The sequence below is a fragment of the Nomascus leucogenys genome, chromosome 8 (assembly GCF_006542625.1).
Source record: "Nomascus leucogenys isolate Asia chromosome 8, Asia_NLE_v1, whole genome shotgun sequence".
Classification (NCBI taxonomy): Eukaryota; Metazoa; Chordata; class Mammalia; order Primates; family Hylobatidae; genus Nomascus; species Nomascus leucogenys.
Genome location: NC_044388.1, coordinates 51,660,129 through 51,676,766, shown reverse-complemented (window position 1 = coordinate 51,676,766; position 16,638 = coordinate 51,660,129). Strand labels below are relative to the sequence as shown.

The following is a 16,638-nucleotide window of genomic DNA, read 5'->3' as shown; positions in this document are numbered from 1 at the left end:
AGGGATGAGTGACAGTGTCAAGGACAAATTTTCCATCGCGTTTTCCATCGTGGGCATGTTCGCCTCCCATGCGGTGGGGAGCCTCAGCGTGTTCTTCTGTGCGGAGATCACCCCGACGGTGATAAGGTGGGTCATGGGAGACACCCCGGGGGACGCCGGCTTCTCGGAAATCAAAGACGAGTCCCTGGCTCCAGGCTGGTGTGGGATTAACCAGCATCAGTTCTGTCTCTGGCTCTGGACACATCAGCTTCGTGGTTGACAGCCGAGGTGGCTGTTGTACCCAACCCCGAGGTGCCCTAGAGTCACGGAGAACCTGACCCTGGGGTCCTGTCCAGGCAGCAGCAGGAGGAAGGGGGAACAGGGACCTACTGGGGGCCCAGGAAATATATCAGTGTCTGAGTGTCTGGCAAGGGGGGGGAATTCAGTGGATCATTTATGCCATGCTTCCACCAGAACCTGTGCCGCCAACTCTGCTGAGACCTCACAGCACAGCCATTGCAAAATGTTTTAAAAAGTAGAAAGAGCCTACCCCCCTCCCACCCCCTGCCGAGACGGAGTTTCACTCTTGTTGTCCAGCCTGGAGTATAATGGCATGATCTTGGCTCACTGCAACCTCTGCCTCCCAGGTTCAGGCGATTCTCCTACCTCAGCCTCCCGAGTAGCTGGGTTTATAGGTGTGCACCACCACGCCTGGCTAATTTCTGCATTTTTAGTAGAGACGCGGTTTCACCAGGTTGGCCAGGCTGGTCTCGAACTCCTGACCTCAGGTGATGCCCCCTGCCCTGGCCTCCCAAAGTGCTAGGATTACAGGCGTGAGCCACCGTGCCAGGCCAAAAGAGCCTTATTTAATACTGACCTGAGAAGCTGATGTCATGAATCCAAAGAGAAAGCCCAGCGAGGGAGATCACTGACTCATGTAAGAAACACGGATGGAGAGCCCGCTGCGCGCCAGACACTAGGCCCAGAAAACACAACAGCACAGTCCCGCCCTCGTGGATTCTGTGGCCATTTCATACCTCCCTAAAAGGTGTGACTAACTTGTGCTTAGCCACTTTTGTTTTAGTTGGGAAAGTGAGGCTGACCCCTTCCTGGTGCTGTCTCTGTCCCTGGGTCGTGGTTCATGGGCGCTACACGCCATTTACTGTTGCCATGCTTATAGGTTAATAAAAAGGCACGCCTCCACTAAAAGGGCATCACTCAGCTGCAGTCATTTTCCTACACTGTTTGTGACTTACTGAGGAGCTTGAGTTATACCACACTGAACTTCTTAAAGGAGTATCATTAGCATTTCTCATGCATGTGCCTTCGTAAAACAGAACTTGACAGTAAGGGCAGTAGTTCAGCCGTGAGTCAAAACCCGGGTGTCCGCATAATGACACCCTTGGTAAAATCCAGTAGCGGCCACTCCAGTCCAAGGCAGACTATGTGGAGGCTAAGCTGGGGAAGGCTCTGGGAGCAAGTAGGCAGGTCCGTGGACTTTCTCACTTTCCATGTTTCCAGTAGCCATGCTAACAGCAGCATCTTCACGTCCGCACTTCGATTCATTCTCTTGGATCTGTATCATACAGGCCCAGCCTGATATCTACTGGGTACCTGGACAGAAATGCCAAGGCATTGTATGATTAAGCACCAAGGAACTCATCCTGTCCCTACCTTCTGCATAAACCACAGGGGAGAGATGAGTCAGGAACTTATCTTGCAGTTGCGAGATACCTCAGCCCGACCGCAGGCTCACTCCGTCTAAAGGACGGAAAGTGAAATTTCCCTCCTTTATCAAACAAAACAGCAAAGCCAAGTCTTTCAATGGACCAGAAGCCACAGTCAGACCTTCTGGGTTTCCAGCTGGCCTCTTGCAGCCTTTGCATGATTATGCATATTTTGTTGGGGGAGGGGGTGGCTAGCGGGTACCCCTTAACTCTTGGCAGTTGGTAGGGATCATTATTCCCTGTTAGATTTGGCTTAGCAAGCTAGACGGAAGGAAATGCTGTATGCTTTTCCTCTTTGATGCAAACCTGGAAAGATGTGGGGATAGAAATTCAACAAACATGTTCTCAGATACAGCTTGCCAAGATGACAAACTGGAAAAAATATGTGACCCTTGGTGATGTTTTTGTGCCTGCAGAGGATGAAAGGAAATTAAGTCCAAAGGGGGTCCCTGGGCCAGGCTGGGAGAATGTCTCACGTTCCTGACAAATCCCTCTTCTCGCTGGGAACCCTTTTCACCCGCGCCGTCGGGAGGCCACAGCTCTTTCTTGCAAATGCACTGAGCAACAATTCCCATGGAGGCCCTAGGATGGAAGTAGACTCCCCTACCATCCCCCTACTTCACAGAGAGAAATCCAAGATAAGCCGGGATGGATGGCCTGGGGCCCATGAGCTCCATCTTTCTTAGCACAGAACTAGCCTTTCCCTGTGACACTATTACAGACAAGCCTTCTGGCAGCAAAGGATAAGGGGCCAGGATGGACTGCCTGGAAGCAAAGATGAGGATGTGAAATTTTCTGCAAGAAGCTCAAAAAAATGCTTTTATACTTTTCATACTTGTTCCACCACAAAAAGCAATGAAGGCTTGCAGAAATCTATTGCCCCAAGGATGATAGAGACCAAGTTAACTAAATATTGTTTCATGAGATTCTGTTCAGACCTCACGTTGACAGAACCAGTTACCCGCTCAGGCCCAGGCCAGGTGGTGGTTCTCATCAGGCAGTGCACAGCTCCTCAGATTCATTTGTAAGACTATGGGACTTGGGTGACTTTGCAAGTGTATCTGACTGTGCCCACCTCCCAGCTTGACATGGGCAGAAGTGGCCTGGGGTCCTAGGCGGATCTTTTCTATCCACTGTCCATCTGGATGGTCCAGGTGGGCTCCGAGGCTTCCTTTGCCCTCACGGAGGGGTCCAGGTGAGAGAGGAGGCAGGCGCTGGTGATCACGACAGCCGCCTGTTTTCTCCTGCTCTGCCCACTCCGGCAGCCCTGGCCCTTTCTAGGTCATAAGTCGGACGAGCCTCCCTGAGACCCTCCCTGACTGACGACTCCCTGACATCTGTCTTCCGCTCTAATGCTGCCTCAAGAATAGGCACTGAGGTCCAGGATGACCTGGGGTTAAGGGAGTATCAGAGTCTGTTCAACTTCTTTAAAAAGTTGTATCTTAAAGGCCGGGCATGGCGGCTCACGCCTGTAATCCCAGCACTTTGGTGGGCGGATCACAAGGTCAGGAGATGGAGACCATCCTGGCTGACACGGTGAAACCCCGTCTCTACTAAAAATACAAAAAATTAGCCGGGTGTGGTGGCGGGCGCCTGTAGTCCCAGCTACTCGGGAGGCTGAGGCAGGAGAATGGCGTGAATCCGGAAAGCAGTGCTTGCAGTGAGCCGAGAGGGCACCACTGCACTCCAGCCTGGGTGACAGAGCAAGACTCCATCTCAAAAAAAAAAAAAAAAAAAAAAAAGTTGTGTCTTAAAAATGTCTGACATCTGAAAACAAGTAGTGAGTAGCAGACAGGAAGCCAGCATGCATCCCATGCCGGCAGCGCCTGTGGCATGCGAGCACTGAGGAGCCAGGCGGGATGAGGGAATGGTGCTGAGCATACGGCCCAGAGCCTGGGAAGGAGCCGGACGGAACTGCCCATGATCCTGAGGCCGCCTCCCTGTGTGGCCTTGGGCGAGTCCCTTGGCTGGCTTTAGTGTCCTTGTCTTAAAATAAAACTGACTACAGGCACCTTGTTAGGCGGGGATGGAGAATGGAGACCATGTACAAAGGGCCTGGCCTCAGCATAGGACAGTTCATGTTATTCTTCGCTGGGTATCTTCAGCAGTTGTATTTATTTCTGTAAAAAATGGTACAAATATTTGCTCATCCTTGACTTCACAGAAATGTAGTCAAGTCACATTAAGTAATATAAAAGAGGAGCTGGAATGGGAGAATCGCCTCCGGTGTTTCAATGCGAGATGGTAACGTTCACATGGCTAACAGCAATTTGATTCTGGAATCCTTAATTCAATGACGTTTGCCATTTCTAATAAGAAGTCGGCCTGCATATCAGTCTTCCTACCTTATTGAGATCCTATTGCTAGTAAAATAAAGATATCCCGTGGATATTACAATTTTGTGCTCCTAAAGCACCAGGAGGCACTGCGTGCCCTCGTTTCTCCAGTCCATAAATCAAGCAGCTCTGACTTGTAAACACGGGTGTATGCTGCCCTCTAGTGACAACCTAGAGAAAAGCAGAAAAGGCACTGGCAGAGCCCACATTTCAGGGGCAGGAAAGGAACCCAACACCTTAAAACCAAGGATGTAACAATCTCTTTCTCTAATCTGAGATTTCAAGAGAGAAAAAAAAAGCCAAAAATGGCATACCAACTTCTGCCAAAATTTTTCCTAATCTTACTGAATAATGTCAAGGAATCTTTTTTTTTTTTGAGACGGAGTCTTGCTCTGTTGCCAGGCTGGAATGCAGTGGCGTGATCTCGGCTCACTGCAACCTCCAACTCCCTGGTTCAAGCGATTCTCCTGCCTCAGCCTCCCAGGTAGCTGGGATTACAGGTGCCCACCACCACGCCCAGCTAATTTTTGTATTTTTAGTAGAGACGGGGTTTCACCATGTTGGCCACAATGATCTCGATCTCCTGACCTCGTTATCTGCCCGTCTCGGCCTCCCAAAGTGCTGGGATTACAGGCACATGAGCCACCATGCCCAGCCATGTCAAGGAATCGTTGATAGAAAACCAGAGAATTGCTTCCACAGAAAAAAAAAAAAAAAAAAGACATATTCCATATTATATATGCAGGTGTACATTTGTTGCATATTATGTATACACATATACATATAACGTAGACACTTTTCTAATGATCTGCAAATTAAATATTTCATTTGGCACAGTTAACAAGGTAAATCAGTATGATCTGCTTCACCAGGCACAATGCAAGGCTTTTGTTCCATGCAGTTTGCTCTTTAACAGTGGCCCTGTGCCCACCCCTCCTGGGGGTCTGTACCCTGCCCTCCTGTATGTGACTCCCGTGTAAGGGGAGTCCTCTCGCTGCTTGTCAGTGCCGACCACATTTAGTGCCGGGAAGGTCAGGCAGAAACCTGGGAGGTTTCCGAGAAAATGCTGTCCCCATTAAAATCATGTCCATTATCCCTAGCATCTGATATGCCCTGTGGCTTCCTGAAAGAGCCAGATCTACCAGAAAGACTTAATTGGCTATTTTAGGTGTTCAGTCTTCATCTTACAGAAGGATTTGATCTTATTGCTCATTGCAGTGGTCATCTATATTTTACCTGTCCCATTCATCTGGGTGAGCTGACCTTCCTATCCAGGAAGCCAGTGTGATCCGCAAGCATCCAGTACTTATTAAACACAAACAACACGTGCCTGTTGATGTCCCAGAAAATAATTCTTGCCCTTGAAGGGCTCAGAGACTAGTAAGGTGACAGGCACATGAACAAATACTGACAGAAAGACGCAGAGTGTCTTTGAACGGTGGTCTGGGACCCTCAGCCTGGGAAGAGTGTGAGTATCTGGGAGACATCTCCCAAATTCTTGCTCTTCCTCATCCTTATCCCCTTGAGGCCCAGAAGCACAGTGGTGTGGCTATTCCTGCAACTCTTTCAGCCTCTCCCTGGGAAGGGCTTTCTAATATGAAGTGCTGATGCCTGTTCACAGCCTACATGACAGGTGGCTGTCAGTCTCCCTCCGTGGGTAAGGCAGGGGAATCTGTCACTCACCGACTATCTTGGTTTTCTATTGCTGCATAACCATTCGCTCCAAAACATAGGGGCCTGAAGTAGCAAGCATCTACTATCTCATGGTTTCCATGGCTCCAGAGTCTGGGCACGGCCTGGCTGGGTCCTCTGCTCCAGGTCTCTCAGAGGCTACCATCAGTGGGTAGGGTCCACCACTGAACCAAGTCAGGCACTGGTAGGCTCTTTCCTCACGGGCTGTGGGGCTGGCAGCCTCAGTTCCTCGCTGGCCGTTGGCCATAGGGACCACGGTCACAAGGCAGCTCGCTTCATCAAAGCTAGCAAGAGTCTGCTAGAATCCGCCTTTTGGAACCTTGTGGAAGGAACATCTCACTATCCTGGCTGTAAATTTGATTGCTAAAAATTAAGTTAATTGTACCTTGTACCTTGAGGCCCAGCACACACTCAAGGGTGGGAATTACTGGGGCCACTCTAGAAATCCGACTATAGCACTGAGTAGATGCCCAGGTGCCAGCCAGGTCTCAGTGGCTGGGCAGGTGCTGGGGACAGCACACGGAGCCTGGCCCTGCCCTGGAAACATCTGGTGTCTATTAGAGACACACAGACACGCAACGCAAATGTGTCTTTAGGCTACACAAGTGCCCTGAGGATGCCGGGGGAGCGCCCAAGAGAGCCTGCTCAGTCTGGACTCAGAGGGTGGCTGGGACTGGGGATTCCCAGGGTGTGGCCTGGAGCCCCACACATAGTGGCTCTAGAGGGGATGCGTGTTTGGCAAGTGCACAGCAGCCAGGAGGTGAGGCAGGATTCCTAGGGCTCCCGGAGCAGGATCAGAGGTTCCTGGAAGGGTGAGGGTGGGCGGGTGTGAAGCAGCTTGAGGAGACAGTGTTTGCAGAACTTGGTGCCTCACTGAGAGGAAGGCCAGGGTGGAGGAGAAGGGTCCCAGTGGCACAGCCCCCTCTGCCAACTTTTAGGACTCCATGTCATGCCTGGAGGCTTTAGGCCCACGGGAGAGGCTCATCCTGTTCGCCTCCCAGTTCTTGAACCTCTCCAGCTGTGGTTCCTCCTACACCCAGCTGCCCCCTAGACCCTGAAAAACTTGGGTGGCCCCTCCCTGGCACTCAATGGATGCCACCTGGAACCAATCAACCCACGGATCTTCCCGTCCCCATGCTAGTCACATTCGTGCTTTAACCTCCATCGCACTTGGATGTCGGAGCTTTTCTCATCCCCGTTTTATAGACGCAGACCGAGGCTTCAGGAGGTGAAGCTGGTGGGCAGGCGGCTAGGATTCTAGCCCAGGCTCATGGGCTCCAGAACTCCTGCTCCCAGCCACGGCACTCGCACCTTTGTGGCAGCAAAAGTCTGTTCTATAGCTCACTTTGGGCTGGTTCTTTGTATGTGGGTTTACTCAAGGCTTGGAGGCTAATGGCTGATGCCCCGGTCTTGACAATCATCTAATGGAATAAACATTAACGAAGCCCCTGTACCGGAAGGCATCTCCTTCCTCTAGAACTGCACAGATGGCGCCCTACCCAGGTAGCCTGTGGGAGCTTGGCTGAGCCAGCGTAGGCCAGCCTCACAGAGCGAGCACCAGACAGAGCTGAGGGACCCCGGTGCCATGAGTATTGGGACTGAAAGGGAGAGGACAGGAGGAAGAGGTGGGGCCCCCAGGACCTGTGCCTCACCCTGCAGGCAGGAGGGAGCCATTGGAGGACTCTGAGCAGCCAGGTGACATTAGCAGCTCTGTGTTCTAGGAAAATCGGTTTGGCAGTGGTGAGGAAACAAAGTCCAGGGGGTACAGAAGATGCGCCAGGGAGGAGCGCAGACCCAGGCGGCCTGGAGTGGAGGCCCTGAGGACTTGGTCATGGGCTGGACAGGAAGGAGCTGGGAAAGGGAAGAATCCAGCGATTCTATCCCCTAGGGCTGCAAGCCTGGCAAGGCTGCCCTTGTGCCCCCAAGCCCTGTGCCCATGGTAGATGCAGATGGGTGGACTGTAACCTAGAGAGGCAGCCGTTTCTACATTAGAGGGAGAGAAGGGAGAGAGAAGTGTCTTCTATTCTTTTGTTATAGAACAGGACAAAAACCCCCAACACACACACACACACACACACACACACACACACACACACACACACACACAATCACCATTCTTCCACTGCATTCTGAGAAAAAGGCTCCAAATCTGCAAATCTTACTGGCATAGACCTGTGTGTATCTGGCTTATGAGGGCCACCTGGGAACCCCCTGGGACTGCCATCCTCCCTGCCCAGGTCACCCCTACCCAAGCCTCCTCCATTCATGTCCCCCCATGTAAACCCAGGACAGTCTGAGAGGGTCTGTGGGAGCAGGCAGCACGTCACAAAGGCAGGGAAGCTCTCCCCATCCTGAGCAGCAAAGCCCGGGGAGACCCCAGCACAAGGGAGCTGCCGCTCAGTGCTGCTCAGTGCCACAGCGGGCAGAGTGGAGCAGAAACCCTGGCTGCAGGTGGCGGTGGAAAGGGGTGTCATGGCCGGTCTGTTGAGTTCCTGGAAAGAGGAGGCAAGGCCTGGGCGCCCGCCCAGAACTAAACGCTTTGGAAATTTGTACCAGCAGGCAGCCCAGCCCCCACGGCAGGAATAGTTTTTTTTTTTTAAACAGCTTTATTGAGGCCTAATTTACAGGACCATGAAATTCATCCATTTTAAGTGAACAATTCAATGACTTTTGGTAAATTGACAGGGCCATGCAACCATTGCCACAATGCAGTTATAGAACATTTCTTTCTCCCCACAAAATCCCTTTGTCCTCCTCTGAGGTCGATCCCTACTCCCAGCCCCAGGCTACCATGAATCTGCTTTCTGCCTCTACACATTTGCCCTTTTTTTTGGGAGACGGAGTCTCGCTCTGTCGCCCAGGCTAGAGTGCAATGGCAGGTACTCGGCTCAGTGCAACCTCCACCTCCCAGGTTCAAGCAATTCTCCTGCCTCAGCCTCCCGAGTAGCTGGGATTACAGGTGCCCACCACTACGCCCAGCTAAGTTTTGTATTTTAGTAGAGATGGGGTTTCACCATGTTGGCCAGGCTGGTCTTGAACTCCTGACCTCAGGTGATCTACCCGCCTCGGCCTCCCAAAGTGCTGGGATTACAAGCGTGAGCCACCGCGCCAGGCCCAACATCATTCTTTTGCACGTGTATATCCTGTTGTCCCAGTACCACCTGTTGAAAAAACGATCCCTTCCCCCTCACTGGATTTGCCTCCATCTACAGTCAGTTGACCATAAATGTGAAGGTTTCTGAACTCCCAGTTCTGTTCCATTGATCTATTGATACATACACCAACACCACACTGCCTTAGGTAGTACGGCTTTATAAGTTTTGAAACTGGGAAGGCAAGCCTTCTAACTTTGTTCTTTTCCAAAATTGTTTTTGACTACTCTGAGTCTTTTGCATTTCCACATAAATTTTAGGATCGGCTGTTTTCTAAAGAAAAAAAAAAGTCACCTGGAATTTTGATAGGATTATGTGGAATGTATAGATCAATTTGGGAAAAATTACCATCTTTATAATATTTAGTCTTCTAATTCATGAACATGGAATGTCACTCCATTTAATCTTTTTAATTTTCTCTCAGCAATGTTTTATCTTTTTCAGCATACAAGTCTTGCATTCATTTATTTCTAAACATTTTATTCATTGGATGTTATTGTGAATGGAATTTTCTTAACTTCATTTTTGGGTGTTGCTAGCATGTAGACATATAATTGACTTTTGTATGTTGATCTTGTATCTTGTGACCTTGTAGGACAGTCTTTTGGTGAGTTAGGAGCTACATACAGTGCCAACCAAGAGAACCACAGACTAGTCAAGAGCTGGAGTTATCTACCTGCCTCCTACCTGTTGCAGGGACCTCCCTTTCAGCCCACTCAGCCTCAGCAGTTCCAAGGACAAAGGTCTCTTCACTTCAAGGGGGTGCCTCACAATTGAGCAGCCCCATTAGAAAGCTTCCCCAAACCAAAGGACCACTCTGCCTGCTGCCGTGGAGCGAGGCAGACAACTCCACTCCCCCTTCCTCGAGACAAGGCCACCTCTGCCTGCCCCCTTCAATGAGGCCCCAGAACTGGGGACCAGGCAGCCTTCTCTAACCTGGCCTGTCATCTGAGCCCCACAGTCCCACTGCAGCCTGGCACAGCACTGCTTTCTCAGGGGCCACAGAACACCTTTGTCCCAATAGTGTTTTTAGGTCAAAGTGGAAAGGCTTGAGGGATAGGGGTTCTGTAAGTTTTGTTTACCTACTAATCCCTGGGACTCTTGGCTGCTCCCATACAAGGCAGGGAGTGGAGATCAATGGCTGGCCTTCTGGACTTTGGTTGTCCTGAGCTCAGAGCTGCAGTGAGTTCCTCTCTGTCAGTGCACAGCTTCATTTGGGGGACCGTTCAGGCACAATCCTCAGAGATGGGACCGTTTCCAATGGTGGTATGTGAGCAATTTTGGGAGACACGTGGGCCACCAACTCACCGTGAGGAAACTACTCTTTTAAAGTATCTTGCAATCTCTCTAGTTATGACAAAGAGAAAGTCTCTGTTTGTGCTGATATGTCCTTAGTACCCTCTTTAACCCTTGGTAATCCCCCAGGCCTTGGGGGAAATGGCATAATTTCATTCCCTTTTGTTTGTCCTTGTATATTACTTATGGCAAGTAATACCGGCTTCCCATTTACAGTAGTATTATATAAAGCTACCTTTCAAAATAAAGTTCTCATGGTCCCCCAGCCCTGAAAAAACAATAAAAATAGGAAACAGATTAAAAAAAAGATAAGTAAAAGCTCTTGAATTGATGAGGAGAAACAGTCACTGCCTTAGAGTGGCCCTGTACAGATACAGCCGGGGTGCTGGTGATACGGGATGTGTGAGGTCGGGGAGTGGGGGTACTGGTGATACGGGATATGTGAGGTTGGGGAGCCGGGGTGCTGGTGACACAGAATGTGTGAGGTCGGGGAGCTGGGGTGCTGGTGATACAGGATGTGTGAGGTCGGGGTATACTGGGCAGTGCCCAGGGCAGCAGGGCCCCTGCAAAGGTGGCTTGCTGGTCCACCCAGAGCTCTCCCGGGATCCGGCCCGCTAGGCCACGGCAGCTCTCCCTGTGCTTCCCTCCCCCTGCAGGTGCGGCGGGCTGGGGCTGGTGCTGGCCAGCGCGGGCTTCGGCATGCTGACGGCACCCATCATCGAGCTGCACAACCAGAAAGGCTACTTCCTGCACCACATCATCTTTGCCTGCTGCACGCTCATCTGCATCATCTGCATCCTCCTGCTGCCCGAGAGCAGGGACCAGAACCTGCCCGAGAACATCTCCAACGGGGAGCACTACACGCGCCAGCCGCTGCTGCCACATAAGAAGGGGGAGCAGCCACTGCTGCTGACCAACGCCGAGCTCAAGGACTACTCGGGCCTCCACGATGCCGCAACCGTGGGCGACACACTGCCCGAGGGTGCCACAGCCAACGGCATGAAGGCCATGTAGCCTAGCCTACAGAACCCGGGGCCTCCAGGGTCTGGGGCAGCTTGGGCACAGGTTTACAGACCAGGGACCGAACACGTAGCCAGGGGTGGGAAAGCTGCCCCAGCCAAGCTGAGCCTCTCAACTGGTGTGGGGAAATCCTGTCTTTCCAAAAGTCCAAGGAGCGCGGGTCGGAGGAGACAAACTCTTTGGAAATAACCCTTCCAAGACTTTCTTTTCTGCCATTAAATGTGTGTATTTATTTTGGTCATTTTTACGAGAAGCACTTTATTCCCTCTCCCTCTCACTGATCACAGATGGAATCACCTCCCTCGGCAGCAAGACGCAGTCGCTCTGGGAAGATGCTGCAGTGACCACGGCCGCAGCCGGTCCCTCTGGGGAGATGGGACATGGCTCCTGGCAGCACCCAGGAGGCCCCCAGGCTGCCTGCCTGTGTGCAGAGGCAGGACAGGACCATGGAGCGTTTCCGGGACTGCATTTTAGACAGAGTGAAATGTACATGAATTTGGCTTTTGCTAGAGAATCTGTGTATGGTTTTTTAAGGTCCTTTTCCCCTTTCTGTTTGTAATGTAAGAGCTTCTGTTCCGTGTGCAGGAAAAGCAGCTCACAGACGCCATTAAAACCAGCTTCATCTTTCCTTCAGGATCATCCTTTTGTACTTGATGCTGGAAGCTCTTGGAGAAAAAGCTTAAACGTTTCACCAGAAATCTTAATTGAGCAGCGGTCATATCGCCACAGCTTTGTGAGTACATAGGTAACACATGCGTCGAGGCCTGAGATGTGCTCGTTTTTATTCCTCCTCTCCCAGATTGGCTCCAGCAGAAAAGTCCCTTGTGCACAGCCAGCTCTTGTGCCAGCACTACTTAAAAACATGGCTACTTTCTAAGCTACAATTAGAAAATAACTCAAAAAGATGGCAGAGGCAAATCCACAGAAGGGGGGCTGCCCTCCACACACACGCGCCCGTCACCCACACCTCGAGCACACACCATGAAGAAGATCACCAGCTTGGATGGCCGTCACCTCAGACATCACTCCAGGGAGCACCTGCAGGAGCTGGGCCCCCTCGCACCCACCTTCCTGGGCCAGCTTCCTGCTTTCAGTCACTCGCTTAGCACAGAGGCGGAGCTTCGGGCAGGGAGCGGAGATTCCTCATAGGTGAGTCCAAATGACCTCCAGCCTTTCGAAGGCATCAAGACAAATTGAAAGAAAGCAATAACTCACCAAAGCTCAACGCTGCCCGTGCCTCGACCTCCAAGGGTCTCTTCGTGTTCCTCGTTTCACCCCAGAAAGTGGAGGTTTACTCTTGGCATTTTCGGAGGAAACTTGTAGGACACCCAAGGCCACTCAGAGACAGCCTCCTTGGCAAGGGTAGGCACCACTTTGTAGCAACTTGGGCACCAGCTTTTCTGGACAGCCTGGCTTCTTACTGGGATTGTCCAACTCATCCCTTCTCGAAGCATGTCTTTGCCATGGGCTGTGTCCTTCCAGGGAAATTGTGGTCTCGGGCGTGGGTGACAATAAAGTGACTTCCAACCGACAGTTGCTAGAATTCACAGGGCAGAAAAGGGGTTGACCTTCTCCCTTTCCAGCTTTCCACCCGGCCTGCTGCTTGCTGTCTCCACTCATGTCTCCTCCACATGCGGTCCACACATCAGGAGCCTGGTGATGTGTAAAGACACAGCAAGGGGCAAGCAGACTCATAGCCACGTGTTTCCAGTGGCTGGACCACACTGACACCTGGGATCTTGAGATACCCAGGAAGGGAGGCTGTCTGGCCAGCCTCCACTTGCTCCACGTCCAGCTCATCTTCACCTTCCTTCTTTTTTAAAGTCACATTTCCATGTTTCAACATTAGTTTGCATTCACCTTTACAAAGGCCTTTCTTTAGATCTGTGCAGCCTTTGCGTGCCAAACTTGTGAAATTCCTTTTACCTTTTTTGGAGTACTTGCTACAAAGCCACCTGTCAACAAACCCCCATTGTGTACAGAATAGGACCTATCCAGTAGCCAGGCCAGTAGGCAGCTGGGGAAGGTGGGAAGGATCCAGCGGGGCCCCTGAGCCTGCACCTGGACAGGTGTACGTCTGCACCCATCGCCCTCAGCACCAGGCCACCCTGCAGTCCACTTACTGTACTGTGTTGTGGAAGAGTATGCTAAGTGATGAAAGTTGCGAGCAGTCTCACACTGGTCGTGTAAACTTTTTTTTTTGGAAACTGAAGCTGTAGAGTGCTACCCAAAATCTCTAGGAAATTGGTGGCAAAAGGGACAGCACTCACGCTCTTCTAGTCATGATCTCCGATTTCCACCTCAAACGACAATAAAAAACTGGTCCAACGAAGACAGTGCTCAGCACTTCAGCCGTCGGGACTCATCCGTCAATGACTGGAAAAGAGGCTAGCTTTGAGGCCTGGGCTCTTGGGACCAGCGGATGTGAGTGAGGCTGACTTGCTGACGGTCAGCGGGTGATGTCTCTCAGCCAGTAAGGCGGTCCCACAGCTGTCCTCCCAGGGCAGCCTCCGGAGGAGGCTGGGTGCCTGTTCTGTGGCGGGGTATCTGAAGCTGTCGAGGAACACCTTTATGAAATGTTGCCGGAGCAGCCACACTTCCCTGTGAGCACAGCCCCGGGAAACCTGGTAGCGAGTGAGCAAGGTGGCAGGACCCACCCAAGCCTGATACGCAGCTGGGCCCGCCGCGCTCGGCAGGGGAGGCTGCTACGGCTGCCCACTTCCCAGCACAGCCTGTCACGCTTGAACCCCTCTGTCCTGTTCCCTTCCTGGCTAATAGGGAGGCCCTTCGCAGGCACCCACTGTTTCAACTTGACCCTCCCACCCCCTGCTACTCTCCTCCACACACCCCTGCGTTCTGCTAGCCTACTCTGTCAGCCTTTCAATAAAAGTTATGCACAAATGTGAACACCTGAGACGGAGCTGAACATTTCTTCACTTTGTTCTTTTCCTGAAGTCAAACTCTTATCAAATACCCTAATTATTACCACCCAAGAGTAACAGGAAAAAGGTTTAAATGTTTTTGTTTACCGAGAGTAAGATCACCTGCATCTAGAAGATGGGCTGGTAAAGTGGTTTGGCTACAGAACAGAAAGAAAACAAAAGCATCGTCAGCGAAGTATCGCACTCAGACACCACCACTTCCTAGAGCCAAATGAGCAATCCCAAACTGGAAGTGCCATAAGTGGGCCTGTGACATCATACCGCCCGGCCCGAGGTATCGCATACGCGGGGGAGGCCCACACTACAACTGTCCTCTCGTCTAGAAGGCACCACCTCGCTTTCACGTCCCGTGTGCTTTGGAAAAGCAGTATGGTGTGTCATGTCTAGCGGTGAACACTTCCCTCCCTCTGTCCTTGAGGTTGTAATATAAAAACTGTTTCTGTACGTGTGGGTGGGGATTCTCTGACGGTGCTCGTTCATAGCACAAGCTTACGCTGAGTTCTGAACTGTCGCTCACAGCTGTGTGTCTGCATGGTGTTGCATCTGTTGTACCTTTGGGGAAAATTTGTATGTAAATGTACAGAAATAAAAATGTTGCCCCATTAACGGATTTCCTCTGGAATGTCCTCCCTACCTCACCTGATGGTATCCACCGAAGGGCATTTCACTACCATTAATGATGAGTAATAAAATCGTCCGTGTTCATTCAGACCTCGCTGCGTCACTACTTTTAACGCCTCTGTAAGCTGTGTCTTCACTCGCCCCGAGGTGGGTGGAGGGAGGCCTCTCACTCTGCTTCGAGTCCTGGTCTTAAAGGTAGTCAGAGGCAGAGGCTGGATCAAACACAAACTGTTTACCAAGTGCCACTCTCAGACCACCTGAGAGACAGGGGGGCCATCAGTAAAATTAAGAGGAATTTTTTTCCCTTGTTCGTTTATGTTCTGCTGATCCGTGGCCTGAAGGTTCCTAGAGACGTCAAGAAATGAATATCTTACACTGTGATTCTGTGAGGAAAGACTGGTAACCCAAAACTGTCTTCTCTAATGTAGTATTTTTTAACGAAAATGACAATATTTCTTTAATAAAGTATTTATACCAAACTCTTCTCTCCATAGCCCTGATTTTGTGTCACTTGCTATTATATTCCTAGAGAAGTGTCCACTCAGCTTTGCAAGCTGCAATGAGGCTGGCCGGGGCCTGGAGGTTAGCACGGAAAGTCCGCAAAGGAGGGAAGCACCTGGAACCACAGACGCACTCCTCCTCTGACATGCCTTTCCATCCTGGCCAGGGTCACTACCTTCACCTGCCTGCTGCTGGCTCAATGCAAGACTTTTGCCTCTGGATGAACAAAAAGGGTTCAGACGGACCCTAAAGATTAGAAAGTTCTTTGCTAGTGGTCCTCAACCTTGCCTGCACGGAGGCACCAGGGGAGCTTTCAATCCTGCCAAAGCCTGGGCCCCAGACCATCTGAACCTCTGGAGAAGGCCCAAGACTGGAACCCACTTCAAGTGGTAGTATTAAAGATTAAAGGCTAAGGAGTACAAATGACCAAAGCAGGTACCTGAGGTACTCTGGATTTGGGATAGAAGAGAGGGGAGAAGGGAAGATGATGAAATAACAGGAAGAGAAAGATGGACCTGAAGCCTCTGAATCCATAAAAAGGAAGGAGATCAAACTATAATTGACATCTAAGTGCCATGGCACTTATAGTTTGCAAAGCGTTTCTACCTACCTGCTTAAATCCTAAAAAGAACCCATCAAGGTGGGGATTACTCCAACTTTATAGATGAGGAGACAGAGCCTAGAGAAGTCAGACTTCACAAGACCACAAATGTAGTAATGGGGCAATGTAGGGAGGTGCTCAAATGTAGGCCCAAAAGAGAACATAGCAAAAAAGGAGTGCCCAGAGGAAGGGTTTAGGGAGAACACAGCAAGAAGAGAAGTGCCCTGGGGTTTCACTGCAATGAGAAGGAGATAAATGCATCAATTCACAAGGCAGAATTCTGAGGAATGCACACACAAACCTAAAGCATCTTTATACATCGCTTTAATTCTAACTGAGGATGCACATAGCAGTCATGTCTGATGGAAACTCTTAGGTTAGATTACAGCCTTCAATCCCAACAAAAATCCCATTTCATCCCTCTATCACTCACAGCCAAATGAGGAAGTGTATACTGCCCACTTTGCCTCTCCTTCAGCAGGTGGGTCAGTATTAGCCTTTTGGCCCACACACTGCTGAGAAGGAAGCTCAAAAGATTAACCCCTTAAAAACAAAACGGGAACGCGGCCTGATGACAAACTGAAATTCAATCCATTTATTTACATGTACATTGTACATAAGTTTACAAATTCTCACTTCTGCCACTCAGCTAGAACTTTTCGGGGAAAGCCTCCATCTCTTCCTTGATCCTGTTTTCTACAAGTAATGCGAAGTTACTGTCTGTGTTTTGAAGGTTATAGCTGACAAACACCTGTTTGTTGGTCTTCCTGG

The 16,638-nt window shown here is 50.7% G+C and overlaps 2 protein-coding genes across 4 annotated transcripts in view; one reads left to right on the top strand and one right to left on the bottom strand.

The window, feature by feature from the left end:
• SLC22A23 (solute carrier family 22 member 23) overlaps nt 1-15,244 on the top strand; it is a 186,495-nt gene extending 171,251 nt beyond the window's left edge. For both annotated transcript variants that reach the window (XM_030817249.1, XM_012508891.2), the window contains 2 exons: nt 3-126; nt 10,839-15,244. In XM_030817249.1, coding sequence (XP_030673109.1) covers nt 3-126; nt 10,839-11,196 — 482 coding nt within the window. In that variant the 3' untranslated portion in view covers nt 11,197-15,244. The remainder of the gene's footprint in view (nt 1-2; nt 127-10,838) is intronic.
• PSMG4 (proteasome assembly chaperone 4) overlaps nt 1-16,638 on the bottom strand; it is a 44,884-nt gene that overhangs the window by 19,601 nt on the left and 8,645 nt on the right. Inside the window, exon 3 of one of the 2 annotated variants that reach the window (XM_003272210.3) lies at nt 16,440-16,638. The exons of the other annotated variant lie outside the window; for it this stretch is intronic. Within the exon in view, the coding sequence (XP_003272258.1) occupies nt 16,517-16,638 (122 nt within the window). The 3' untranslated portion in view covers nt 16,440-16,516. Of the gene's footprint in view, nt 1-16,439 lie in introns of those variants that run through there. 2 annotated transcript variants of the gene reach the window in all.